Source organism: Macaca nemestrina, chromosome 12, assembly GCF_043159975.1.
Source record: "Macaca nemestrina isolate mMacNem1 chromosome 12, mMacNem.hap1, whole genome shotgun sequence".
NCBI classification, from domain to species: domain Eukaryota; kingdom Metazoa; phylum Chordata; class Mammalia; order Primates; family Cercopithecidae; genus Macaca; species Macaca nemestrina.
In genome coordinates, this window is record NC_092136.1 from 95,759,013 (window position 1) to 95,784,320 (window position 25,308).

Genomic DNA, 25,308 nt, shown 5'->3' on the forward strand with positions numbered 1-25,308 from the left:
ATTAGCATCCTTTTTTGTATTATAGTTTTTGTTTTATAATTTTGAAAATCTATTTTTTTTACATATTTTTTAAGCATACAAAAAAGCAAAGACACTTGACAACAAAACTTATCAAATACTAACATATCATTTTATTTCCTTCAGATTATCTTTGGTAGCCTTTGTAGGTTTACTTTCAAATAAAGACATTACATTTAAAAACAACTATGATGCCAAAAACAAAAAAAAAAATTGAACTGGAGTCATAAGACCAACGTTGATTCCAAATAGTACTCCTACTAACTGTGCCCTTGAGTTAACTGCTTACCTGACGTGGCTTTCATCGCTAAACAGGGATAAATAATATCTACCACCATAGGCTACAGAGAAGTGACGTGATATAAACGTGGGAGTCTAACACTGTCTATAGCACATAGTGGGAACTCAGGGTTTGCCTACCCTTACCTCCCAAATTGCTAGTCTTAACTGGCTCCCAATTAAAAAGGAGATTTCAAATCCTAATGAAGACAATAGGCAACTTTTCATCATGGAAACACCCTGAATAGCAAGATCATATAATCATAAAATGTTAGTGCTGGATTGGACCTCAGAAATCAGCTAGTCCAGCTTCCTTTATTTCATACCTAAAGAAATTGATGCAAGATACTAGGTTATACTTACACTATACCTCTGGTTAAATGTCAAAGCAGGGATGTAAATGTAGAGATTCTAGACAGCCTAAACAAGTTTCTTTATACTACATCAATAATTATAGCACAAATTTTCCAAAGACAGGAAACATTTTACCAGGTTATTAGAGACAGGAAATGCATATTTCATTAGATTCTCAAATATGGATCTTCTTGTCCGCCCCTCTGGTTTATGAGCAAATCGTAAACTCCTAATATCCTAGAAAAGATTTAGGAACCAAGTTAATGATTGTTCACTACTTACTTAAATGAATCAATAAGGTTACTTGGAACTATCTTGTAAAATGTTAAGATTTGTGAATGTAGGATACAAAAATAAATCAGGCATCAGCTCCTGGAGACAGGGAAATTATAATGGTTTACTGGGAAAAATTGAAAGAAACACAAGTACTCTACTACAAAGCAGAATTCAGAGGACAGGAAATTTACCTATGTTTATGGACTCAAAATAGGCCAGTGAAAGCGACAGTATTTGATGTAACCACTGAGGATTAACGATATTACATCTGAAGATTAATATCATGACTGACACAAACTATTAATATCATGACTGAAAACTATATGTGCTTTCCCTGTGAAAGCCCATTTTCTCTCATAAATTTCCTTATTAATAAAACCTGATTAGTATTTGTTACATTTCATATGTGCCTTCATTTCATTATATCTGGTGATTATTTTCCTACTAACTCTCCCTTCCCAGGGTTCATTTGCATTGGACCTTCTCTTCCTAAGTCCCCTGCTACTAGACTTGATAGAACTAAACCCTGCCTGAAAGTCTTCCTTCCCTCACTCTATAACCACATTCTTCCACCATCTACTGACACATAACCTCTGAATAGTTTAGTTTATATTATCCAGGTTCTACAGTAAGGTCTAAAGACCAAGGTTCCCTTCCATTTGTCCCTAAGCAGTTTTCTATGCTCAGGCTGAATGCAGTTATTCATGTTCTGGTTTACTGTTATCTTAATAGCACTTAGAAAAAAACTGGGGATTAAGATAATTTCAAGGGCCAGACACAGTGGCTCATGCCTCTAATTCTGACACTTTGGGTGGACAAAGCAAGAGGGACACTTGAGGTGTTCTACTTCTAAAACAGTGGTGGGGAAAAATTGGTATTGTAGACTTTTCCTATGTTCTTATCTACTATCATTCTTTAAATGCATTGATTGATACTTGAATGAAACATAAATTGTTACAAGTTCAAGACCAGCCTGGGCAACACAGCAAGACCTTGTCTCTACGAAAAATTAAAAAAAAAAAAAATTATAAGAAAAGAATAATTTTAAGACTAATCATTTTATTTAAATGTTTTTACCTAGGCAGAATTCAAAATAGCTTTATTATGCCTCATTTTGTAGAATCACACACAAAGCCACTCCACTACAATGTACCCACAATATGTGAGTAAGACAGTGTATTATAAATCTGATCCAAAACTAGAATGCTGGCTTTACTATCTTTTAAAATAAACATGTGCAGGAACCTAAGCTGATATCTTGTTTTCCCTTAGTAAATATCTTTATAACTAGGAGAGATACTCAGAATCATTCTGTTAACCACAGAGTTCTCTGAAAGTACCATGTCAGGGGCCCTACAAATATTTGTGTTAATTGATAACGATCCTGTTCCATGGAAAAAAAAAATTATATTTAAAATGATTAAGATTCAAAATTATCTTCTTTCACATCCTCTTATATTATATGTGCTACTTACTATTAAACTACAGAAAAGTGATCAGGAAACAGTGTGCTTGACACGTGGTTGACAGCAATTACACTTACAGAGCCCTTCTGACTATAATGGAAAACCACAGGCCAGGCACAGTGGCTCACGCCTGTAATCTCAACACCTTGGGAGGCCAAGGTGAGCAGATCACTTGAGGCCAGGAGTTTGATACCAGCCTGACCAGCGTGGTGAAACCTGTCTCTACCAAAAATACAAAAAATAGCCAGGCATGGTGGCATATGCCTGTAATCCCAGCTACTCAGGAGGCTGAGGTAGGAGAATCAGTTGAACCTGGGAAGCAGAGGCTGCAGTGAGCCGAGATCATGCCACTGCACTCCAGCCTGGGTGACAGAGCCAGACTCTTGTCTCGAAAAAAAAAGAAAACTACAAAAATAATTACTAAGTCATTAGCTTTAATACCAGAGTCACAAAACTTCTAAGATTAGCATAACAAAGTATCTTGAATTATACACATGCTGTTTCTTTTGGCACTGGCAGAATAGCAAAAGAAAGGAACAATGTGATGTAGAATCTCAATGTGCATGCGTGTTAGTGAATTAGGCCTTAATAACAGTGACCTGGAGAAGTGGTACATAGTATTAAATATCTATGACTTAATGGTAAAAATGTAACAATCTATGTTTCATTCAAATATCAATGCATTTAAAGAATGCCAGTAGATTAGAACATAAGAAAAGTCTACAATATCAATTTTTCCACACTATTATTTCAGAAGTAGAAAAATTGGCTGGGCATAGTGGCTCACACTTGTAATCCCAGCACTCTGGGAGGCCAAGATGGGCAGATCACAAGGTCAGGAGATTGAGACCATCCTGGCTAACATGGTGAAACCCCATCTCTACTAAAAATACACACAAAAAAATTAGCCAGGCATGGTGGTGGGTGCTTGTGGTCCCAGCTACTCGGGAGACTGAGGCAGGAGAATCGCGTGAACCCAGGAGGCAGAGCTTGCAGTGAGCAAAGATCACGCCACTGCACTCCAGCCTGGGCGACAGAGCGAGACTCCATCTCAAAAAAAAAGAAAAATTATGAGAACTAGAAATAGAAAAGATAGGTGATGATGAATATATCATATTTATTTAGTTCTTCCACTACAAAGTAGTGGAACTGCTCAGAGCCTTATGTTGCTAATTTGTAAATTAAAGGTAATAATGTCTATTGTGCCTACCTCACAGGATTTTTATAAGGCTCAAAGTGAAATAATGAATGTGGAAGTATGTGGTATCCTATCAGTACTATGTGCATTAAAGATGGTCATTATTACTAATTTTTTTTTTTTCAGAGTCTTGCTCTGTTGCCCAGGCTGGAGTACAGTGGCACTATCTTGGCTCACTGCAACCTCCACCTCCCAGATTCAAGCAATTCTGCTGCCTCAGCCTCCCCAATAGCTGAGATTACAGGTGCCCACCACCACGCCCGGTTAGTTTTTGTATTTTTAGTAGAGGTGGGTTTTCATCATGTTGGCCAGACTGGTCTCGAACTTTTGACCTGAAGTGATCCGTCTGCCTCAGTCTCTGAAAGTACTGGGATTACAGGCGTGAGCCACCGTGTCCAGCCAAGATGATCATTATTAAAAAATAAGTTATGAATTTCTAAATATATCAAAGTATGTAGACTGAACTGGACCCAAAAGAATTAAGTCTAATTCATGAATCACCTTTTCTATTACTGCTAAATTTTGTTTTCTTCTATCAATGTCATACTAAAATAACATTTCTAATTGGAAATCCATTTGATATTTTGGAAACCAATTTCAAAACAGAGGTTTCTATTTAATACAAAGCTTTTCAAACCAAAGAAAATCACATACACATTATAACATTTACCTTACACACAGTTTCTAGTCCATAAGAATTTTCACCTCGACTAGAAGCACCACCAATTTTTTCTACTCTACTTATCACACCAAGGGAAGCATCTAAAACAAATGGGGGATCCTAAAGAAGGAAAGAAAAAATAATTAAAACTGAGCAATTAATACTGTCCAATTATATAGCTGATCAAAATCTTAATCAGAAATGCTTTCATTAGAGATGATCAGAAATGAACAAAACTAGCTACAAACAACACACTCATGTACATACAAAAATCTAATCTGACTCTTACCCGTTCCATGCTTTTGAAATATAACCTATAATTCGTGACAGTCAGAGTTCCTCGTACAGCACCAGTGAATGGACATATATAAGTTACATCTTTGGCTGAAAAGGCAAGAAGTCCACAGTTTACTATATATTATGTGCTATTAAAACCTGGTATCTCATCTTATAAAATTGTTATGATTCCTAGACTAATTTATGCTGAAAAATAACAGAACCAGTAATTTCCAGAGACCTCAGAATCCTACAACCCAAGCTTCCATCCCTCCACTAATCTGGGGAAGAAACATAGAATTAAATGGGATAGACTGAAGAGGGGGAGGGACTTCTCATCCCATGAGACAGAACATAAGTAAACAAAGGGGCTACTATCCTGGCTAGATGAAACAGTTGTGGGTAGCTGCAGCAGAGACGGGTGAAAGAGTACTAGTAATGGTGGTATTAAAAATAAGCATGGCAAGGCACAGTCGCCATCATCTCATTGCAGTTTCTATGTAACCTCCCCAATCTCCTGATCTTCCTCTGCCCACAGTCCAGTTTGTCAACATTCTTCCAAAAATGCAATGTCCAAAACATATGTTATTCCACAAACTCCTGATCTGATTAATACTTATGGGTAAAATTTTACAGGTGAAATGGCACACATTTAAAATATAATTTCTTAGAAAAATAACAGTATAAGAAGAGGATATTGTACTGCTGACCAACTGATGCCAGACTTTGTAAAGAAATAATCACAAATAATGTTTTATTAAATAAACGATGGATCTACATGGCATTATGTTTTGTAAAATATGCATTAACTGATTATGCAGGATAACTTAGGAATCAGTATCTCAAAATATTATTTAAAATGCCACAGTTCATAATGTCTTAAAATATTCATAAATTCCTAGTATGTCATTACTACACCAAATCAGCAGATAAAGGAGTATCTTCATCATTCCAAGGAAGTAAGGAACAATTCTGTGGAGCAACAACTTTCTAAGACCCTTTCAATGGGCTTCTGAGAAAACTTGGGGCCATTAAATATATTTAATAACCTCCTGACTTTGCTTCTCATTCAACACTTCGAAGGACTGGCTGCTTTGTATGGAATTTGAAATGAGACTGATCTTTTCACAATCATTTCTAACCTTCAAAATAGTTCCCTTAGGAAGATTTTAAGTATAAACTACTTTTTTTAAATCACTGTTTCCAATGTACATTTCATTTAGAGGGAAGCTTTTAAAATTAAATGAACCTATCATTATATAAAAATACACAAACTTGCTTTGCACAAATAATATTTTTCCCTTATGAAGTTTTACCTCGACTAGGAAAGCTTTATTCAAGGTTACTAAAAACATTTCTGGATTCCTTCCAGAGTCAGTTTTCTTACTCCTGTAAGAAAACTCAGCCTTACTATCCTATATCCCACCACAGGAATGTCATTCTCGGGCCAGTGCTTTTCTGTTACACCTTACCCTTTATTCTAAAATCATGAGATAATATACACATAAAAGTGCTTCTAAAGTTTTAAGTACAATACAAAAATTCAAGGGTTTATACCTATGTTACTATTATCATCATTAGTCTTTGCTTTGTTCTGTACCCTCTATCATTCCTCAAGAGATCATGACAATGGAGAAAAGAAGATAAATACAAGAAATTCTTACACACTGACTCCTCCAGGTCAGGTAACTGACTGGATGTTAAGAGTCCAGAAAAGAAAAAAAGAGCAGTCTAGTACGACAACCAGATTTCTGACTTGAATAAATGGACAACTGGTATTGATGTCAAATGAGAGAGAGAATGCAAGAAAAAGAGTACGTTTGGGGTTAAACGTGATGATTTCCATTTTGGAGATGTTGGGTATAAGGTTCCTATGGGATATTCAAGGATGTGTGTTTAAGATAGAGGCAATTGTTTACTTACATTAGGACAGGGGTTTCACACTGGAGGTACAAATTTTAGAGTCATCAGCCAATATATGGCAAGTGATGTTACAAATTTAGATATGGTCAACCGAAAAGAGTATACAGGAGGGAAAAGGGAAATGGATCAAGGATGAAGTCCTAGGGCGTGTTGCTATTAAAGGAAGAGGAGCCAACAAAGGAGACTGAGTGGTAACTTGAAGGTCTTTAATAAAGCCATATTTCATAATGGGAGCTGCAATTACGGCATTAAGTTCAGAATAAGAAAAAAGAAATTGTCATAATGCTAGATATAACCTTATTAGCTAGGTTATCTCCCTATGCTTTAGTTTCCTTCCTCATCTATAAAATGGGGTTGATGTTATTCTCAAGAATATACTCTCTGAGAATGACTGAGATAGTAAGCACTCAATAATAATAACTACTATCATTATATAATAGCCAATTCTGAAAAAATGTAAGTAGGTAGTTCAGATTGAGAGCCTGGTGTATACATAAGGCTGAGTGGTGAAAAGAAAAAGACTGAGAGGTTATTCAATCAAGAGTCAAGAGCAAGAAAAGACAAATACCATGCTAAGGACTAGGAAGCTAAATTTAGTAAATAATAATCCATTTAGACTTCAGGTCCTCCCTTTGGTTTGTTTTTACACATAGAAATGACACCTAGCCAAGTAAAATTAAGCATTTTTAAAATCCTTTTTAAAAATTATGATTGGTAATAAAATGAAAGTAGTTATATTAACTAAGAAATCATTTACTTCATTCTTCTAACATATTACTTTATTTCTCAGAGTTTATGAGTAGATATCTGTAGATTATCACACAGATGAAACAAAACAGAAGCATGATGGAAAAAAAAACACAGCTTATAAGCTCATAGTTTCCAGTCCATATTATAAGTATTAGGCTGGGCAGAGAAGGGCATCTACATACAAACAGATGCAATGGAGATGATGTATTTCAGCCAAAAATTAACCTGAGTTTATTCAGAGAAGAAAGACATGAAGGAAGCAAACAGAAGAGAAGGTATTTTAAGAAAAATTACTTGTATAAGGTGACAATTCAATGTTTTTATCTAGGCAACTCAATATCTGAATGTAGTAATTCAAAATAATAAAATTTTCCTTCACAGGCTTTAGCAACAGTTTTAGCAAAAAGCCACCTACTTTTAAAGAAAGTAAAACCAGAGAAGAGGCAAAGTATAATTCAATTTGCATGTTTCCCAGAGTTCAAACACAAACACTAGCAGCGGGTCTAGGCCTACGTTTGTAGAACACACTAAGATGCTGGGAAGGCTGCAGGTAAAGAGTTCTGCCAGACAGAAGGTGTCTCTGACAGCCAGTTTATTCTCTGTATGCTGAGAGTACTGAACATTCTGCACAGTCAGAACGGAGGACATTAAGCAAAAAATACCATTACGGACCCATGTCTTTAATATTTTCTCCTGGAAGCAAGGGTGGTTCTTCCATTTCTGCTAACTTGTTAGACTCCCTCAGGACCTGGGGTGGAAAAGACAAAAAAAAGAAACATTTTTTTATTAGAGGCTACTTTTTCACTCATATTTCAACTGAGTATGCTTGTTCTTGAAGTTATAACATCATATCACATACACTATTTTAAATCAAATTTGTTAAAACTGTAGTGTTGGCATGTATAATATATGAAGTTAATGTTTTTCTAGAAAGCATTTACTGAGTGCTTAAATCATATCAAAAGCACTCTACATTTGTTATACAAAAAATTTTACATGTTTTTGCACTGCATCCTAAGACAGCCTAACAATAAAAGAGGTATTATATGCTCATTTCACAGATGAGGAAAAAGCAGCCGAAAGTAGTAATTAGTTCAAGATCACATAGTTAAAATGCCAGTGTATAGATTTGAACTATAGTTGAATGAATTCCAAAGCAATGCTGAAGGGCCGTAGTACATTTAAACTCAGACAAAATTAAGTTCTTATGTAGATTTAATGTTTAGAGAATTTAGAAATGATGTTGATAAATAATCTTGTTGAAAAAGAGTTTAAATAAAATCATAATCAACAAATATTACCAGGTAGTTAGCTTGTGAAGGATGCTGCCCTATATTCCAAGAATGTGGATACAGAAACAGTTCTCTAAAGAGTTACAACCCAGAGAACACAGAGACACACCCAAATTGTCATATGCTAAATATATCCACCCTTAACTACCAAAAGCCTTCCTCACCTCCTCCCACCTCTTTCACCGTCAAACAGTAAATTTTTGTCTCCAGTCCCATTAATTCCTTCATCTTCAGCAATCTGGCTCACCTGCGGCCAATAACTAAGAACTACAAAGAACAAATTAACCTATTTTCAATAAATTTGCAATCTAAACAAATTCATTCTTTGAAAGTTCAACAATTTGTTTCATAAAGTAACTTTAATGCAATACCTAAAGAAATAGTATATACATACATATATATTTTTATGTGCCACATCTAAACTTCAGAAAAGTCATCTTTAAAGGTTATCTTTTAAAAATGCTATCTAGTTGCCAGTCCCTAAATAATCTTATGTAGTCATAAAAGAAAAGAAGAAGGAAAGAAGAGAGGAAAGGAGGACTGGCCTATGATGATGCGGTTAAAAAGGCAAAAACTGGCCATCTACAAAAATACAGACTTTGGTTCACATCCTGACTGCACCACATACTAACTTGGTACTCTTAGACAACATTTTCAATTTCTCTATGCCTCATTTTCCCCATCTATAAAATGATAACAATAGTACCACACACAGGTTGTTATGAAAATTAACTGAGTTAATACATTTAAAGCACTTATATCAGTGTTAACACATAAGATGTATGTAATAAGTGTTGTCCATCATTAATAATAATAGAAGTTCAAACAACTGATTGTCAGAATCTGCTAATAATTCTACTAATTATGAAAGCAACAAAATTAGACCCAAAGATACAAAACAAATATCAGAGTATACTGAAAAAAATCAACCGTTTGAAAGATTATAGAAAGGAAAATGCTTTATTCTTCCCCTGGTCTACCACCTCACTCAGAAATACAACGTTTATGTCACTTATAACGCTGGGCAGTAGTTCCCATATTGCACATGTATACCTTCTTGTGGCTGCGACAGCACTGTTCCACATGACTTCCTCTTTCTCTACATTTCTACATTCAGAAAGGACCAGCAACCCCAGAAAATATTTATGTTACGTATAGAAGAGAGGAGGGTAGTTCTGGCAAAGGCACACAGAAACATGGGAGATACAATCCTCATAAAATTTTATAAAGTGAGAAAAGAGACAGGAAAACTCCTGCAAGTAGCACACTTTGAGAACCACACATAGGCTTTCTTATATTCTCTCTGACCAGAATGTCAAAGAGCGAGGCAATGAAAAGAAGCAATACAAGATCCTATCTTTGTCCAGCAGAGCTGCTCTAGATGACAGACTTTTAACAATAGGCATATGTAAAGGTTGTATACAAACAACTAATTCTACACTGGAGATAGGAAAAGGAACTCCAACTAGCACTCAAGTGAACAGAACAGGGATGGGGCAATCTAGATCCTGTGTTTGTTGACAAACACTGATTCTAGACAAATCTATACTTAATCAAGCAAGAGAAAAGAGACTAGGGGAAAAAAAAGGCCTAGAAAAAAAAAAAAAAAAGACAAAGAAAAGAGAGTATCAACCCGAAACTTTAAAAAAGAAAAAAAAGCAGTCTTCTGAAAACAATTTTCTATAGGCATTTGTAAAAACAAGTATAAGGTACTTTGCACACTCAAAAGGAAATAAGTCGTATTTTCTAATAAACAGAAAGAGAAGGCCAGGCACAGTGGCTCGTGCCTATGCTCCCAGCACTCGAGGAGGCCGAGGTGGGTGGACTGCTTGAAACCAGGAATTCAAGACCAGCCTGGACAACATGGCAAAACCCTGTCTCTACTAAAAATGCAAAAAAATTAGCTGGGCAGGCATGGCATCACGGGTCTATAGTCTCAGCTACTCGGGAGGCTGTGGTGAGAGGATTACCCTGAGCCCCGAAAGTCAAGGCTTCAGTGAGCCATGATGCACTCCACTGCACTCCAGCCTGGGGAATGGGAGTGAGACCCTGCTCTAAAAAAACAAAAAAGAAAAAAGAAAAAAAGAAATAGAGTAGAAACAGAAAGCCATAAGGAGAGAGACACAAGGAAACAAGAGAAATGAGTGAAAATGACTGCAAGGACATTTAAAAATGTAATAGCAGAAATAAAATCTGTATGGAGTTAGTAACAAATTGCATTGGTTATTCAGAAAACAGAGTTAATGTTGAGGGCAAACTTGAAAAGTGCTGTAAGAATTTGAAGGAAAAAAACAAAGATAACATCATCATGGAAAATAATCAAGAAAATAATCGCATTTTCTAAATGAAAAAAAAAAATCAATAGGAGCAAAAAGTGCAATATATAATTGATGTTGATCAGAAGAATTTACCATGTTCCACCCAAAATCAATGAACAGAGACACATCTAGTTGCACCCTGGCAAATTTTTTTGAACTAAAAGAAAATATAAACTATAAGAATATAGGCCAAAAAAAATTACCTTTGAAGAAAGCAAAATCAAGTTAGCTTCAAGGTTATCTATAATACCATATTCTACAAGACAATAACAAAATGTCATCAAAGCTGTGAAGGAATATGCTCCCATAAAGTGTTTAATGGCAGCAGGATGTCATTCTCAGATAGCCAGGTCTCAGAAAATACAACCCAGAAATACCTTTTAGAGAAAAAAAAAAGAAAAAAATACCTTAAACTATAATTCAGCTAAAAAGGGAAAATCAGAATTAAAATATACAAGGGATTTGTGGTGTACCGCAAAACCTTACGTTTCATATCCTAAGAACTCCTAAAAAAACTCCACATTCACTACCACCATACTGACCTCTTAGTCTTAGTTTCACCATTCTTATTATTAACATGATATTAATACCCACCTTAAAAGTTAGCAACTATGAAATCAAGATAACTGCACCATAAAGAGATTTGCAAAACACCGTGAAAATGAAAAAAACAACAACAACAAAAAATAGAGACAGTCCCTGGCTTACAATGGTTCAAGTTATGGTATTTTCAACTTACAACGGGTTTATCTGGATGTCACTCCATCACAGGTCGAGGAAAATCTGTACTTGTTATTCACATAATAGAAGCATCAACAGACGTTTTCACTGTCTTTTACCAAAATGGCCTATTCACATGATGCTTTTTTCTCTGCTCTAGAGATTCCCTGTATGACACACTTTCTCTAATACTCATCAAAGGGATTAATATTTGAGAAAGCATGTCATATAGGGAACCATAAGTCAATCTCTCCCTGACTCCTAACTACTACATTCTAGATTTAGCTACAGAACAGTAAGCATCTAACGGTTCTAAGGAAAGCAGCAAACCTTTTCCCTTTCATTTCTTATGAGGACTGAAAATAGCTGCAATATTCCAAAGAGTCTGACACAACTTAGGAAAATTAACAGAATAATGTCTACCTGAGAGAATAAAGGAGATGGCTTGAGAAATAAAAATGGAGTAAAAGTTTAGGGTATCCTAATAAAGGGTTTCAAAGATGCCTTCAGCAAGAGAGTCCATATCATATGGGTCCATTTACATGAAATTCTGCAACAGACTCCAGTATGAAAAAATTCAAAACAGTTGTTGCTATGGGGATGAGAATGAGAGTGTGGACTGAAAAGGGGCATGATGAAAGTATTTGGGGTGACAAGTTCTACATCTTGACAGGGATTTGGGTTGTACAGGTGTATGCATTTTTCTAAACTCACAGAATGTACACTTAAGATTTCTGTATTTCAATAGGTATAAATTTTATATCAAAAGAAAAACCACATATATTTATTTGCATGCTGACATATTTAGTTGGAAAAGTACTGATGTCTGCAATTTACTTTGAAATGCATCAAAAAGTAAGTTAGATGAATAGATGGATGGAGGGATACACAGATGATGGATGTCAGATAAAAACAAGGAAATAGGGTAAAATGTTAATAGCAGAATTCTGATGGTGGATACAGCTGGGTCCTTTGTAAACTTTATTTTGTGTTCAGAAATTTTTATAATAAAATACTGGGGAGAAGTCAAGGACTTTAAACTTGACCAGTCATGTAAAAAAAAAAAAAAAAAAAATCACTGTAGGCCTTTGATAGGGGCAGATGGCATGGTCAGGGAAGGAACGGAACCGAAAAGGATGAAGATGAAATGATGATAATCTACGAAAGGAAACAGAATCCTGGATTAGTCTATGGTAACAGAAATAAAGAGAAATATGATACATTGGAAAACTGATCAAATCTGACCCTAGGCTTATAAAAAAATAGAAATAATTATATGAATAATACTTGATGATTTTTACTTGACAGGAACTGCAACTCAGATATGTCAGCAATGGAAGAAGAGAGAAAGCAGATTCAATGAATAAATGAAGTGAGGTCAAAACAAGAGAGGCAACTCAAAAACACCAGGAACGTATCTTGTTAAAATGGGGGTTAGGAACCAAGAGAGCAAAGCCAGTCTGGTCCATTAGGTTTTTCTGCCTTCACATGTAAATATCTTTAGTGGAGAATACATTAGGTTTTTCTGCCTTGACATGTAAATATCTTTAGTGGAGAATAAGTTACATAACCCTCAGATATGTGGGAAGAAAATTCGCTACTGGAGAAATCCTCTAGAATACTTTAAGCACTTTCTCTTATTGGGTCAAAATAATGTTACTAACTGGCTAGCCAACCTGCTTTCTATCAGATGCATCAGAACCCTGCCTGTGTCTGGAGCTCTGGCCACATCAATAGGTAAGATTCCATAAAATGTGCTATTTGATAGCATTTAATACAATATTCAATCATTTTATTATCAAGAAGAAAAGTCTGATAATCTTATTAAAACTCTTACTTGAAAACAAAAGACACAAGACTAAAATTTATAATTCTTTTTTTATTCCTACTACATAATCAGTTTGGTATCCCTCCCTTCCCAGCTCTGATTTTCTTCCATGCCCACTTTATCAAATTATTTTCAAATTGTCCAGTAATTTTCCATGTAACTTTAACTTCTTTTTTCACTCCCTCCCTTTCTCTTCTCTCCCTCTCTTTCTCACACACAGAGGCACACAAACACAAAAATACACTCTCTTACACACACACAATTAGGAAATTACTATAAACTGGATCTAGAAGTTGGCAAGTTTAAGAGTCAATTTTCACATGGAGTGGTTAGATGGTAGAAAAACAGGAAAGAATTTGTCTGAAATCTGCAAAACACTAAATAATCACCACCTGAAAGGGAAAAATGAGTCTATACAGTTATAAACTATCCTCCACAGTCTTTTTTACATACTGTACTAAAACCCAGAAGAGAGGAAAAGGATTTTCTTAGTAACTTATTTTTTGTTGGATAATCCTTCTAAAGAAAACTGTTTATATCAATTATACTTTATTCTATGTTTTCTACAACTTGACTGACAAACCACAAAAGTGGGCAAATGAACCATGCAAACAAAAATTCTAACAAGGTAAAGCCACAGACTGGCATCTGGGATAGATCTTACTGGTTACACATTTGAAAGTACATCCAAGATCAAGCATAGGGAAGCCCCCCCCCCCCTTTTTTTTTAATAACACAGTCAAGGACACTTTGGTTTTTCAGCTGAAACCACAACTAGTCAAAGCTGGAAAACGTTACATCACCATCCATAATTCAACAACAAAAACGATGACTATCTAAAGAAGAATGGCCTAGAAAGCATCACTTCATGCTACGGGTTGAACTGTGCCCTCCAATAAATAATGTTGTTGAAGTCTAACCACCAGTGCCTTAGAATGTGACCTAATTTGGAAACAGGGTTGTTGCAGATATAATTAGTTAAGATGAGGTCAAACTGGTGTAGGGTGGGCCCCTAATTCAATATGACTGGTATCCTTACAAGAAGACAGCAATGTGAAGAAACAGGGAGAATGCCCTGTGAAGAGGGAAGCAGAGACTGGACTGATGCATTTACAATCCAAGGAACATCAAAGATGGCTAACCCTCATGAGCAGCTATGAGAAAGGTATGGAATAGAATCTCCCTCAAAGCTCTCTTGGTTGGCAGGAGCCAACCCTGCTAACATCTTCATTTCTGATACCTAGGCTCCAGAACTATGAAAGAATAAATTTCTGTTGTTTTAAGCCACCTAGTTTGTGGTACTCTGTTATTATAGCAGCCCTAAGAAACGAATGCCTAATATCAATAAAAACTTTCAGATTTTAATCTTTAAATAAAAGTTTTCATAACTGTGAAAACTTAGAAGCAATCTGACCTTCAGTAGGTGAATGGATAAACAAAATGTGGTACATCATGCATAGAAGTATCATTCAGTAATAAAAAGAAATTAGCTATCAAGCCATGGAAAGACTTGAGGAATCTTAAAAGGATATTACTAAGTGAAAGAAGCCACTCTGAAAAGACTGCACACTAGATGATTCCAACTACATGACATTCTGGAAAAGGCAAAAATGTGGACAAAGAAAAAGATTAGTGATTGCCTGATGTTCAGGGAGAGGGGAAAATGAAAGAGGTGATGCAAATGGGATTTTTAGGGCACTGAAACTATTCTACATGATACAGTAACAATGAATATATGCCATCATACTTTTGTCAAAACCCATAGAATACACACCACAAAGTATGAACCCTAATGCAAACTATGTATTTTAGTATCAATATAAAAATGTATCAGTATCGTTTCATCAGTTGTAAAAAATGCACCACACAAGGTACATTCAACGGAATGTCAATTCCTTAACTTTTCTGTAAAAACTTCCTGTATCTCTAAAGGGTAACACATTATTCTATACATCAGCTAAGTCATAATTTAATGCTTCCTTGACTCTCGTATTTAATCTATTTCTACATTTTGTCATGTCTCTTCCTTTCATTTCCCACACCACTAATGTAGCCCCACTTTTCCATCCATAAGGACTAGCCCCACACCTTCTGATGTCCTTCTGAGCTATACTTCAGACAGTCCTTTCCAATAAATGATGGCTTATAATAGATTATCTGCCCAAAACAAGAAAAACAGAAGATAGGTAGATAGATATATTATCTAAATTTCTTTCATTTCACTTCATACCAAGGAGAATGAGCCCAGTTTATGTACTGTTTTTAGAAGATCATTATTCATTCAGTGCCATTAACACTCTTGAAAGGTTATAATGCTCATTTATAAATGGGGTAATTGACCCTTATAGAAGTTAAGGAACTTTTCCAAGATGACATATATCTCCCAACAGTGGCCGGAATTGAACAGATGTCTGATTACACTAAGACCATGATCATAACATAACATCCCAAGCAAGCAAGGGATATGAAGGACCACAGGCTGAGAAAGAGATCAGAACAAGAGGTAAAAATGTGGAAGTCATCCAAAAAGAGATGACAGCTGAAACCACAAAAAAGAAAGAGAATGTGGAAGAAAGAGAGTGGGGAAAACAACGGATAAAGAAAACTTTAGCATTACCCCCACTTATAAAAGAAGGAACAGCAAAGTACACAGAGGAGGGGAGGGCAGATGAGAAAGGAACCACATATTGTCACCAGATCTGAAACCTGGAATCATTATCTTTGACTCCTCTCTCCCCATAATCTGCAATGTTCAGGTAGCTTTGTGTACACTACACTCACTTATAATTTTTTCAGATTTGTTTTTTACCAAGCATTATGTCATTATCCTAGTACATGTCCTTTAGCAACTTTTACTTGGAATTATTCACATAGCCTCCAAACATGTCTTCATTCTTTCCATTCTACCTGTGCTTAACTAGTATCACCTCTTTATGTACCCACAGCCTCTTCTATCACTCCACCTACTATCGCCAACAAATGGGAGATTATTATTCACAATGTTCTTCTGTCCTTGGATTTTTAATCTATCTTGAAAAACAAATGGAGATCCACCATTCATTTCAGACTGCACATACTCAATAGTAAACATATAAATAATCTTAAAATCATCCTCCCCACTGAAAGGCATTTATATTGTTTCTAGACTTGTCATTACAAACTTGAGGATTATCTTGTCAAATTTTAACTATATTATTTATAGAATAAGCAAAAATTAAAATTTAAAAATACTGAGCTTTTCTGTTCGAATCAAGGTATGTCTTTCTATTTAAGTATTCATCTTTACCACTCAGCAGTTTTAAAGTTTCTTCACATAGTTTGTGCATATTTGTTTATTCCTAGATATTTTACATTTTTAATTGTTATTATAGAATTTTTCTTTCTCTTATATTACTATATTTATAATAGAAAGCTATAATTCTTATATATAAATTTTGCCTTTTAGTGTACCTTGTAATTTTTTTGTAAGTCAGACATGTACAAGGTACTAGGTAAAAAGAACTGAGGTAAACAGGCCTTTGGTGATGTGGTGAAGCAAGAGGGAAACTGTAAGATACTCGATACCCATTACTCGTGTGTTTTAGGAGGAGCTTGTATTTTCTCAACTGCATATATGTCTATAATCAATATACAGTATGTTTTGTGTATTAAAATTTACTTAGCTAGATACCTTCTATCATAGAATATACCACAATTTATTATCAAATAATGTACATTTATCATGCACACAAATAATGTATAAGTAAGATCTTTATTCCAGTCTCCTGGAATAAATGTGGGACTTTTTACATTAGTAAAACTGGAACTGCTAAGAAGAATGAGCATTTGTAGATATTGCTATATTTCTCTCTACTGTGGCTGTTTCAGCACTGTATGAGAATTCCCACTGCCCCACTTTTCAAACAATCCTTGATATTATCAGACTTGTTAATTGTTTTGATATGATGAATGTGAAACAGGTTTTTTCAGTTGCTTTAAAAATGACATATCCCTGATTCCCTGATTATAGTGAGGTTTAACATTTTAAAATATATTGGTTAAACATTATGTACATATTTTTCCTTGAATTTCTTGTTCATAGACTTTCTCAACTTTCTGTTGGATTGCATTTTCTCTTATTAATTTGTAGATGCTCTTTGCATATTTGGGTACTAATCTTTTATCAGTTACACATACTCTTTGCAAGTCTACTATCCCAAAATGTGATTTGTCTTTTCATAATCTTCACATACGGAATTTGTCACTAAAGTTAGTAAATTTTAGCACAATAAAAATAACAAGCTTTTCTTTAAAAGTTAATACTTTAGAGTCTTACTTTAAATATTCTTCCTGATATCATAAATCATAACGATATTGTCATATATTTTCTTCTAGAATTTTAAAGTTTTTATTTTCAGTTTTAGGTTTTCAATCTAGTGAATCCAGTTGGTGTGCATGAGTTAGAAATTCAGCCTCTTCTGTTTTTAAACATGGCCAACCTAGCATTGATTACCAAATAGTTCATTCTTTCTCCCACTGATTTGTTATACTACATCTGTCACATACAGAGTTCCTACAAACATCAGTCTGTTCCTAAACTTGACTGCTTTATTCCTATTCTGATTTACTTTAGCTTTATGCCTGATTGGGTGAATCTCCCCACTTTATTTTTCCTCTGGGTTAATTGTGACCTTTTACCCTGGCATAAATTTTAGAGTCAGCTAAAACTTTGCCAAGTTCTGCAAAACAAACTTTTGAATTTTTTTGAAATTATATTCAATTAACAGATATATTTGAAAATATTTTGCATCTCCAGACTACTGAATTTACTCATCCTATTATTTGAATATTCTTTTAGCTTCCTTAATAAAGTTTTATAACTTTCTTCATCTAGTTCTTCCATATCTCATTTTAACTTATTCCTAAGTACTTTTGTTGCTGTTGTAACTGGGATCTTCTTTAAATCACATTTTCTAAACATTTTTGCTAATGTACAGAAGCATGATCTTTTTATGTTATTTTATATCCGGCAACAGTGGTAAGCTATATAATTAGTTCTGGTAGTTTGTATATAGATTTTCTCAGATTTCCCATACAGACAATCCTCTACAAATAATGAAAGTTTTGTTTATTCCTTTCATTTCTTGTATCATTTATTATTTTTCTTTTCTTATTTTACTGGCTAGGATTTCCAGCATAATGCTGAATAAAAGTGGCGATAGTAATCATCTTGTTTCTAAGCTTAATGAACATATTTCTAGTATTTCATTATTAAGTATGAGGCTTATTGTAGAGTTCTGATGGATATCCTTTATCTGGCTAAGGTTGATTTTTTCAATTCCTAGATTCTTAAGAGTTGATATTGTTGGTAAGGGAGGTCGTGATGTTAATCATAAATAAATGCTAACAATCATTTCTTCTCTATTAAAATAATCATTATGTGATAGACACTATTTACTATCTAACATATGCTCTATGAGACACCTTAACTCATTCTAAATAGATCTGCATATTTTCAGTACATGTTAATATCACATTCACGGACATAGTCTAACTGAAAAATAATTCAATTGGCCGGGTGCAGTGGCTCACGCCTGTAATCCCAGCACTTTGGGAGGCCGAGGTGGGTGGATCACGAGATCAGAAGATCGACATCCTGGCTAACACGGTGAAACCCCATCTCTACTAAAAATACAAAAATTTAGCCAGGCATGGTGGCAAGCACCTGTAATCCCAACTACTGGGGAGGCTAGGGCAGGAGAATCACTTGAACCTGGGAGGCAGAGGTTGCAAGTGAGCTGAGACAGCACCAGTGCACTCCAGCCTAGGGGAGAGAGTGAGACTCCCTCTTGAAAAAAAAAAAAATCCAATTATTTCTGGCCTTTAGTTTGTAAAGGAAATATGCATAACATAAATTTTGAAGATATAGACACATTTGCCTGATTTAAGCTATTACATACTTCAAGACAAGACAGATGGTTATGAACAAAATATATCCTTTATCATATACATGTACATAAGATATCTAAAACAAAGACATAAAAGACATAATTCTATTTAATATTTAATTCTGAATTGTTGACAAACATTGGTATAAAACCACAGGCTTCACAAAGGAAAGGAACTATTACATAGCTTGACTTTTATCTTTCAATAACCACCATTTGAGGCACATACTTTAATTAAAACCCAGCGCTATAAAAATTATAACTTACAAATAAGTGAAGCTATGCATTTGAATTTTAAAATCCTATATTTTATGGGATTTATTCTCCAGTGAGCAAATAAACAACCAGACATAAGTTCCCTGGGTTCTTAATTCTACTAAGTGGCCAGCTTCAGAAATACGTTCTAGTAAAAACAAGCCTAATTTTAAAAATTGCAAATGAGTTATTTCTTTAAAATGCATTACTTAAAATTCTACATAAAAGAATACTACATTTTTAAGTTTTAAAACTGAAATTAAATAAGTTTTACTTCCAGAGGGAGAACAACTGAAGCAAAGAGAAAACACTACAATTATGTCACCAGAAAAGCATAATTCCATTTACAAAGCCTGGATTTGTGCCCAATTTTTCCGAAATACATCTACCGGATTACATCTCTATAAGACTTTTTCCATAAAAACAAGGATAACAAGGCAAAAAAGTAATACAAATAGAATTCCACTTGAAAAATCAAAGTTCAACATATATCTACACTAGTTCCATCCCCAGCCCATTTTCCATTCTGCTTTACTAATGCAGAGGCAACAAATCTTGTTTGAATACAAAATTCTTAATAGAAAAAGCTTTCATATTTAGCTGTTAATCTACTAAGGCACTATCCTTTCAGGAAAGTGCCATCATACAGTACCTATAGCAAAAAACCTACACAATTTAATCTTTTTAATGAAACTGGATTAGCTTTTCAATGTATTATGTTCTCTACACTTTCTATTTAAAAGCTGTTACTAAAGGAGCTTATAAAATGTGAAGGCTCAGGACACAAATAAGCAATGAGGCTGTGTGAAGAACTGGAAGCCTAGAGGTTAACCAACTTCAAATCATCTGTGAATGATAATTTTCAATAACGCTACACCAAACCCTTCATCATACATATAAAGAGCCAAACCATAGTCAGTCAAAATGCAACACATCACTGTCTGCAGTTAGTTTTGCCTGTAATTAAAACACTACCACTTTATGGTTGCTAAAGGTATACACATGAAAAGCAATCATCGTCAATTTAAAAAATTGAAAAAGGAAATCAAATTTTGTTATAAAACTCTCCTTTTCTGGTTACTTAGAAAAGCATTTCTCAAATATTTATTAAGAAAGTAATATTGAAACCACTATTTTCATCCCCCAAAATGTATAAAAGATATTCCTTTTTAATCAAGAAAATTTCATTTAGCATTTAAAAAAGCTTAGCAGCAAAACTGTGGGAGGAGTCTCTCCCAGTAATGTATCCTACAAGAGTATGAATGACGTGAGACAAAATAAGGGCAACAGCCAACTGTGCCGCTAAGCACATGATTTCATTCACCCTTTCTGACTGTCAGGTTCTTCATTTGTCAAATGGGAATAATAACGACTGGATCACAGGATTGTTGAGAAAGTTAAAAGAGATGAGTCATGTATGAATATCTACCACAGTAGCAGGCTAGACATTTTTTTAATTATCAGAAGCACATCCCTTCTCCCACCCCAACCTTCCCCGCAAGAGAAATCCACATATACATTTGAAATCAGGCTGGATTTTTTAAACGATACTAACATTTAATTTAATGTTACTCATTCATCTCCCTCCAGCAAGTGAAGACTATAATTCAAGTAAAGATATATTTAACAACTAAAGATACCTTTAAAAATGAGAAAAATGGGTAACATGTAGCTTAACAACATAGTACTTTTCCTTTTTTCTCTGCCCCTTTAGGCACTCTCCTAGGGAAAGAACAGTTAACCTTTGTTGCCTAAAACCATATTCTCCTTAATCTAACAGCTATCTGCTTATTCAGCAAATAAAAATAATGTGAGGGTCTTCCTAAATTGTGAAAGATCCTAAATTATAAGGCACTAACGGGGATACATTTGAACTCTGCAAACACAGCTGATGTATAAATTTGACAGACTCCCTTTGTAACCTAGTGCTAAGGTAGTCATGTAATTCAGGACACTTAAGTCCAACGTTAAACCTGAAGTGACAACAGGCATAAAGAGGTCTATTCCAGACAAATGTGCATTTATAATCACCCTACCCATTGTATTATCTCAAAATTGTACATGTGCAAAATGACCTTTTGCCTCAGAAGAAAAAGGCTTTGTTACTTTTTCTTTTGTAAAAAAAATCACAACTAAACACACCTAGTGGCTAGATATTGTTTTCCAAAAAAAGGAACCAGGGCTCCTATGAAAACTGGATGATGATTCTAGAACTGAGAGAGGAAATATATATTATGAGTCTGGAGCATCTTGTCAGGCCAGAAAATAAGCAAGGGTTCAAAAACACAATGATGAGAGTATGGCAAAGGAACAAAAGATCTGACTGAAAGAACTCTCGATTTGAAGCTGGAATCAATAAAGTTGTTCTGGATTGTAACAAAAAGTATAAAATAAATATCCATGAATCCATAAGATAAATAAAAGATTAAACAAATCAATAAATGGTAGAAACAATTCTCCCATGCAGAATTCAAAAAAATGCTGTTAGATGTTCCACCCTCTAGGAGGTAGAGTATAACCCCCTACTCCTTAAGTGTGGGCTGTGCATAACAACTTCTTTCCGAAAAGTACAGTATGTGGGTAGGGGAGGGGCTCAGGGAATAATTACAGTGAAAAAACCTAACACTGCCTCAACCAAGTGATCAAGGTTAATATCAGCAGTGATGTCATGTTGATAGTACATACCCTTAATAAAATGTGATGAAATGGCACTTTACCTCTGTGACCTTCCTCCCCAAGACACATAACCCCAGTTGAATAATGAGTAAAATGTCATATGGTCTATAAAATACCATCAAGTCATCAAAAACAAGATACAGTCTGATACAGTCATCAAAAACAAGAAAAGTCTAAGAAACTGTCCCAGCCAAGAGAAACCTAAGACGACATAACTACTAAATGTAATGTGGCATCCTGCATGGGTAGGATCCTAGAACAAAAAGAACATTAGGTAAAAACTAAGGATATTTGAATAAAGTGTGGACTTTAATAATAACATATCAATATTGGTTCATTATGTGGAACAAATGTAGCTTACTAATATAATGGGTGGAACTGGATGCAAAGTAGATGGGAACTCTGTCAATCTTTGCAATTTTTCTATGACTCTAAAACTGTTCTAAAATTAAAAGTTTAAGAAAAATTAGAAAACCTTAAAATATTTTATATAGAGATTAACATTATGCACTATGGCCCTCATTCTGTCCAAATATAAGCCAGTCATTCACTATTTATGATATTCATGTTGTCCTGAGGAAATGATGGAGGTCTACATGCAGAGAGAAGTTGACAGTGGAGAATCCTCCTTCATCTATCCATTTTCAGCATCCTGCAGTGTACTGCACTTCACATGTATGTCAAGTTAAGTAGTTTAAACTAATACTCACAAGTACACACAAATGGTTTAAAACGTCTCAGACAAGAAACAGCAGGTAGAACATAGGCATAAGCAAGTAGCCAAAGTGACATTCCTTCATTCCTCGTATGAGTTCTTTATCAGTGACAATATGAGGTTAGTTGTTATTCAAAGATGCTTTTAACTAATGAAATGTGACCAGAAGTAGGCCAAGACATTTCAAAATTATTAAGAAGTCTATCAGCCCTTAGTGGATTTTTATTAATGTAATGAATAAACAAACGTTAGATACATATATTTTAAAATAGTAACAACTTGAGAAGCAACAACGGATTTATAACCATTCTTATTAACAATGAACCCTGCCCTTTGTATGAAGATAACAGCTAATGATAGCATGACGTTTTCATAATTAGCACAAGATATATCCAGATTACGAAGATAAGCCTTTCTAATTTTTAGTGATGTTTAAAATCATGCTACTCCCAAATATTTTATGAAATTTCACAAAAGGTAATGACAAATATGCAGAAGATTTTACAGATGTTTTCTTCTTGTTGAATTCTGGGAAATGGATGAAAATGATATAAGTATCCTCAACATATGCTCAACAGCAAATGACTTCCTTAAGGAAAACAATGTTGTAGCTAAAATTGTGTAAGTGTAACCAGTAAGAAAGCAGCCACTTGTTTGGAATAACCTGCACATTGTGCACATGTACCCTAGAACATAAAGTATAATAATAAAAATTAAAAAAAAAAAAGATTCTGACATGCTATCCATCATATGAGGATACAAGACGACATACCCTCATCAGATAATGGATTTACCAGCACCTTGATCTTGGACTTCCCAGCTTCCAGAACCATGAGAAATAAATGTTTATTGTTTTGTGTTTTTTAGGGAAAAAAAAAAAGTTATGAAGTAAGGTTAAAGGGTTAGCACTACACATATAATTCATTTTTTCAATCATTCATAGACAAGCAGTTATAGAAAAGTAGATGAATCCAGAAATGTACAGAGTGCTACAGGATATCGCTAATGTGGTTAATTTCATAGAAACAAGACCTTTAATAAATAGAGGAATACTTACAAACTATAATGAGATGTGTAGGAACTATCACACAGTGTTTAAGTGACTTAGCTCCCGAACTGGACTGCATGGGCTGGAACACCGGCAATAGAATTTATTAGCTATGAGATCTTGGACACATTACTTAATCTCTACAAGTTATTATCATCCATAGACTGGTGACAGAATTGGTGAATGTTTTACAAGAGATAATTCATGTATAGCACTTAGAACAATGCTTGGCACACAGTATGTATTCAATAAATGTTAGCTATTATTGGTTACTATTATGAGAATAATCATAAAAATCTTTTATACCACAAAAAATTCATTAATCATCTTTTGGCAAAGAACTTAGAGGTGATCAACCTCAGATATGAATTACACATTTTTCTTTTACAAATAAGTAAGCATTCCAAATTTGCTGGCCTATTCTGTGATATTTTGTAAACCAGGGTCTATGAGAATACTCCATCAGTATCTCCTGCTAAATTAGCTATACTGATAGTATTAGCCACAAATATCTAACAGAAAGTACTTCATCAGAATTTTAAAATAGTATACATACCCTCAAATCAGGAGAAAAGTTGTCAGCAGAAGTTGAAATGGAATCTGATGACACAACAGAAGCTGATTTTGTATGCACTGAATTCTCTGAATGAGAAGTGGAGGCACTACAAAATACAAAAGTACAGTATGTTGGAAAAGTGGCGGCTTCAAAGACCAGTTTCAGACATTGTATTTTATATAACTCCAATACTTATTAAAATTCCCACAGCCAACTAAGTTCTGCTTTGCCTATTCAATCTTATTTCTAAATCTTAACAAATTACAAACTATTCCTGCTGGGTCAAGTATTCTTACGATCTAAGTTCCCTCTGGACAGACTCCCAGTACTCATGAAGACACTCCAGGATAATTCCTTCTTTTTATCCATTCACCCATCCATTCATTCATCCAAAGAACATTCATTAAGTGGTCCAATGTACAAAACCACTACACCAGGCACTGTGATTTGAAAATAAATACGACATCATCCTCATGTTCATGAAGCTCACAAGCTTGTGACACAGACAAGTAAATAAGTGGTGCAATGTGATGACTATAAATAGAAACACATACACACACACACACACACACACACACACACACACACACACACACAAACACCCCACATACATACAAGTATCTACGGGAGAAAAGAAAAGGAAGCAGCCAATTCTGGCCAGAAAGTTCAGGGAAGATGTCTCAGAGGAGATGATATTCAAACTGAGTCTCGAAAGATAGGAGATCATCAGACAAACAAGGAAATTCCAAAAACTAACAAAAGGCAATGCAAA

General features: G+C 34.7%; 1 protein-coding gene across 3 annotated transcripts in view; it reads right to left on the minus strand.

Annotated features, from left to right (window-relative positions):
- Positions 1-25,308, minus strand: part of LOC105484316 (myotubularin related protein 2) — an 86,046-nt gene that overhangs the window by 23,460 nt on the left and 37,278 nt on the right. The window contains exons 2-6 of one of the 3 annotated variants that reach the window (XM_011745822.3): positions 24,537-24,642; positions 7,874-7,949; positions 4,542-4,636; positions 4,262-4,372; positions 787-888 (exon numbers count right to left, since the gene is read on the minus strand). In XM_011745822.3, the coding sequence (XP_011744124.1) occupies positions 787-888; positions 4,262-4,372; positions 4,542-4,636; positions 7,874-7,949; positions 24,537-24,642 (490 nt within the window). Of the gene's footprint in view, positions 1-786; positions 889-4,261; positions 4,373-4,541; positions 4,637-7,873; positions 7,950-8,657; positions 8,678-23,989; positions 24,064-24,536; positions 24,643-25,308 lie in introns of those variants that run through there. The other 2 variants (XM_071075491.1, XM_071075492.1) reach the window with 2 other exon arrangements.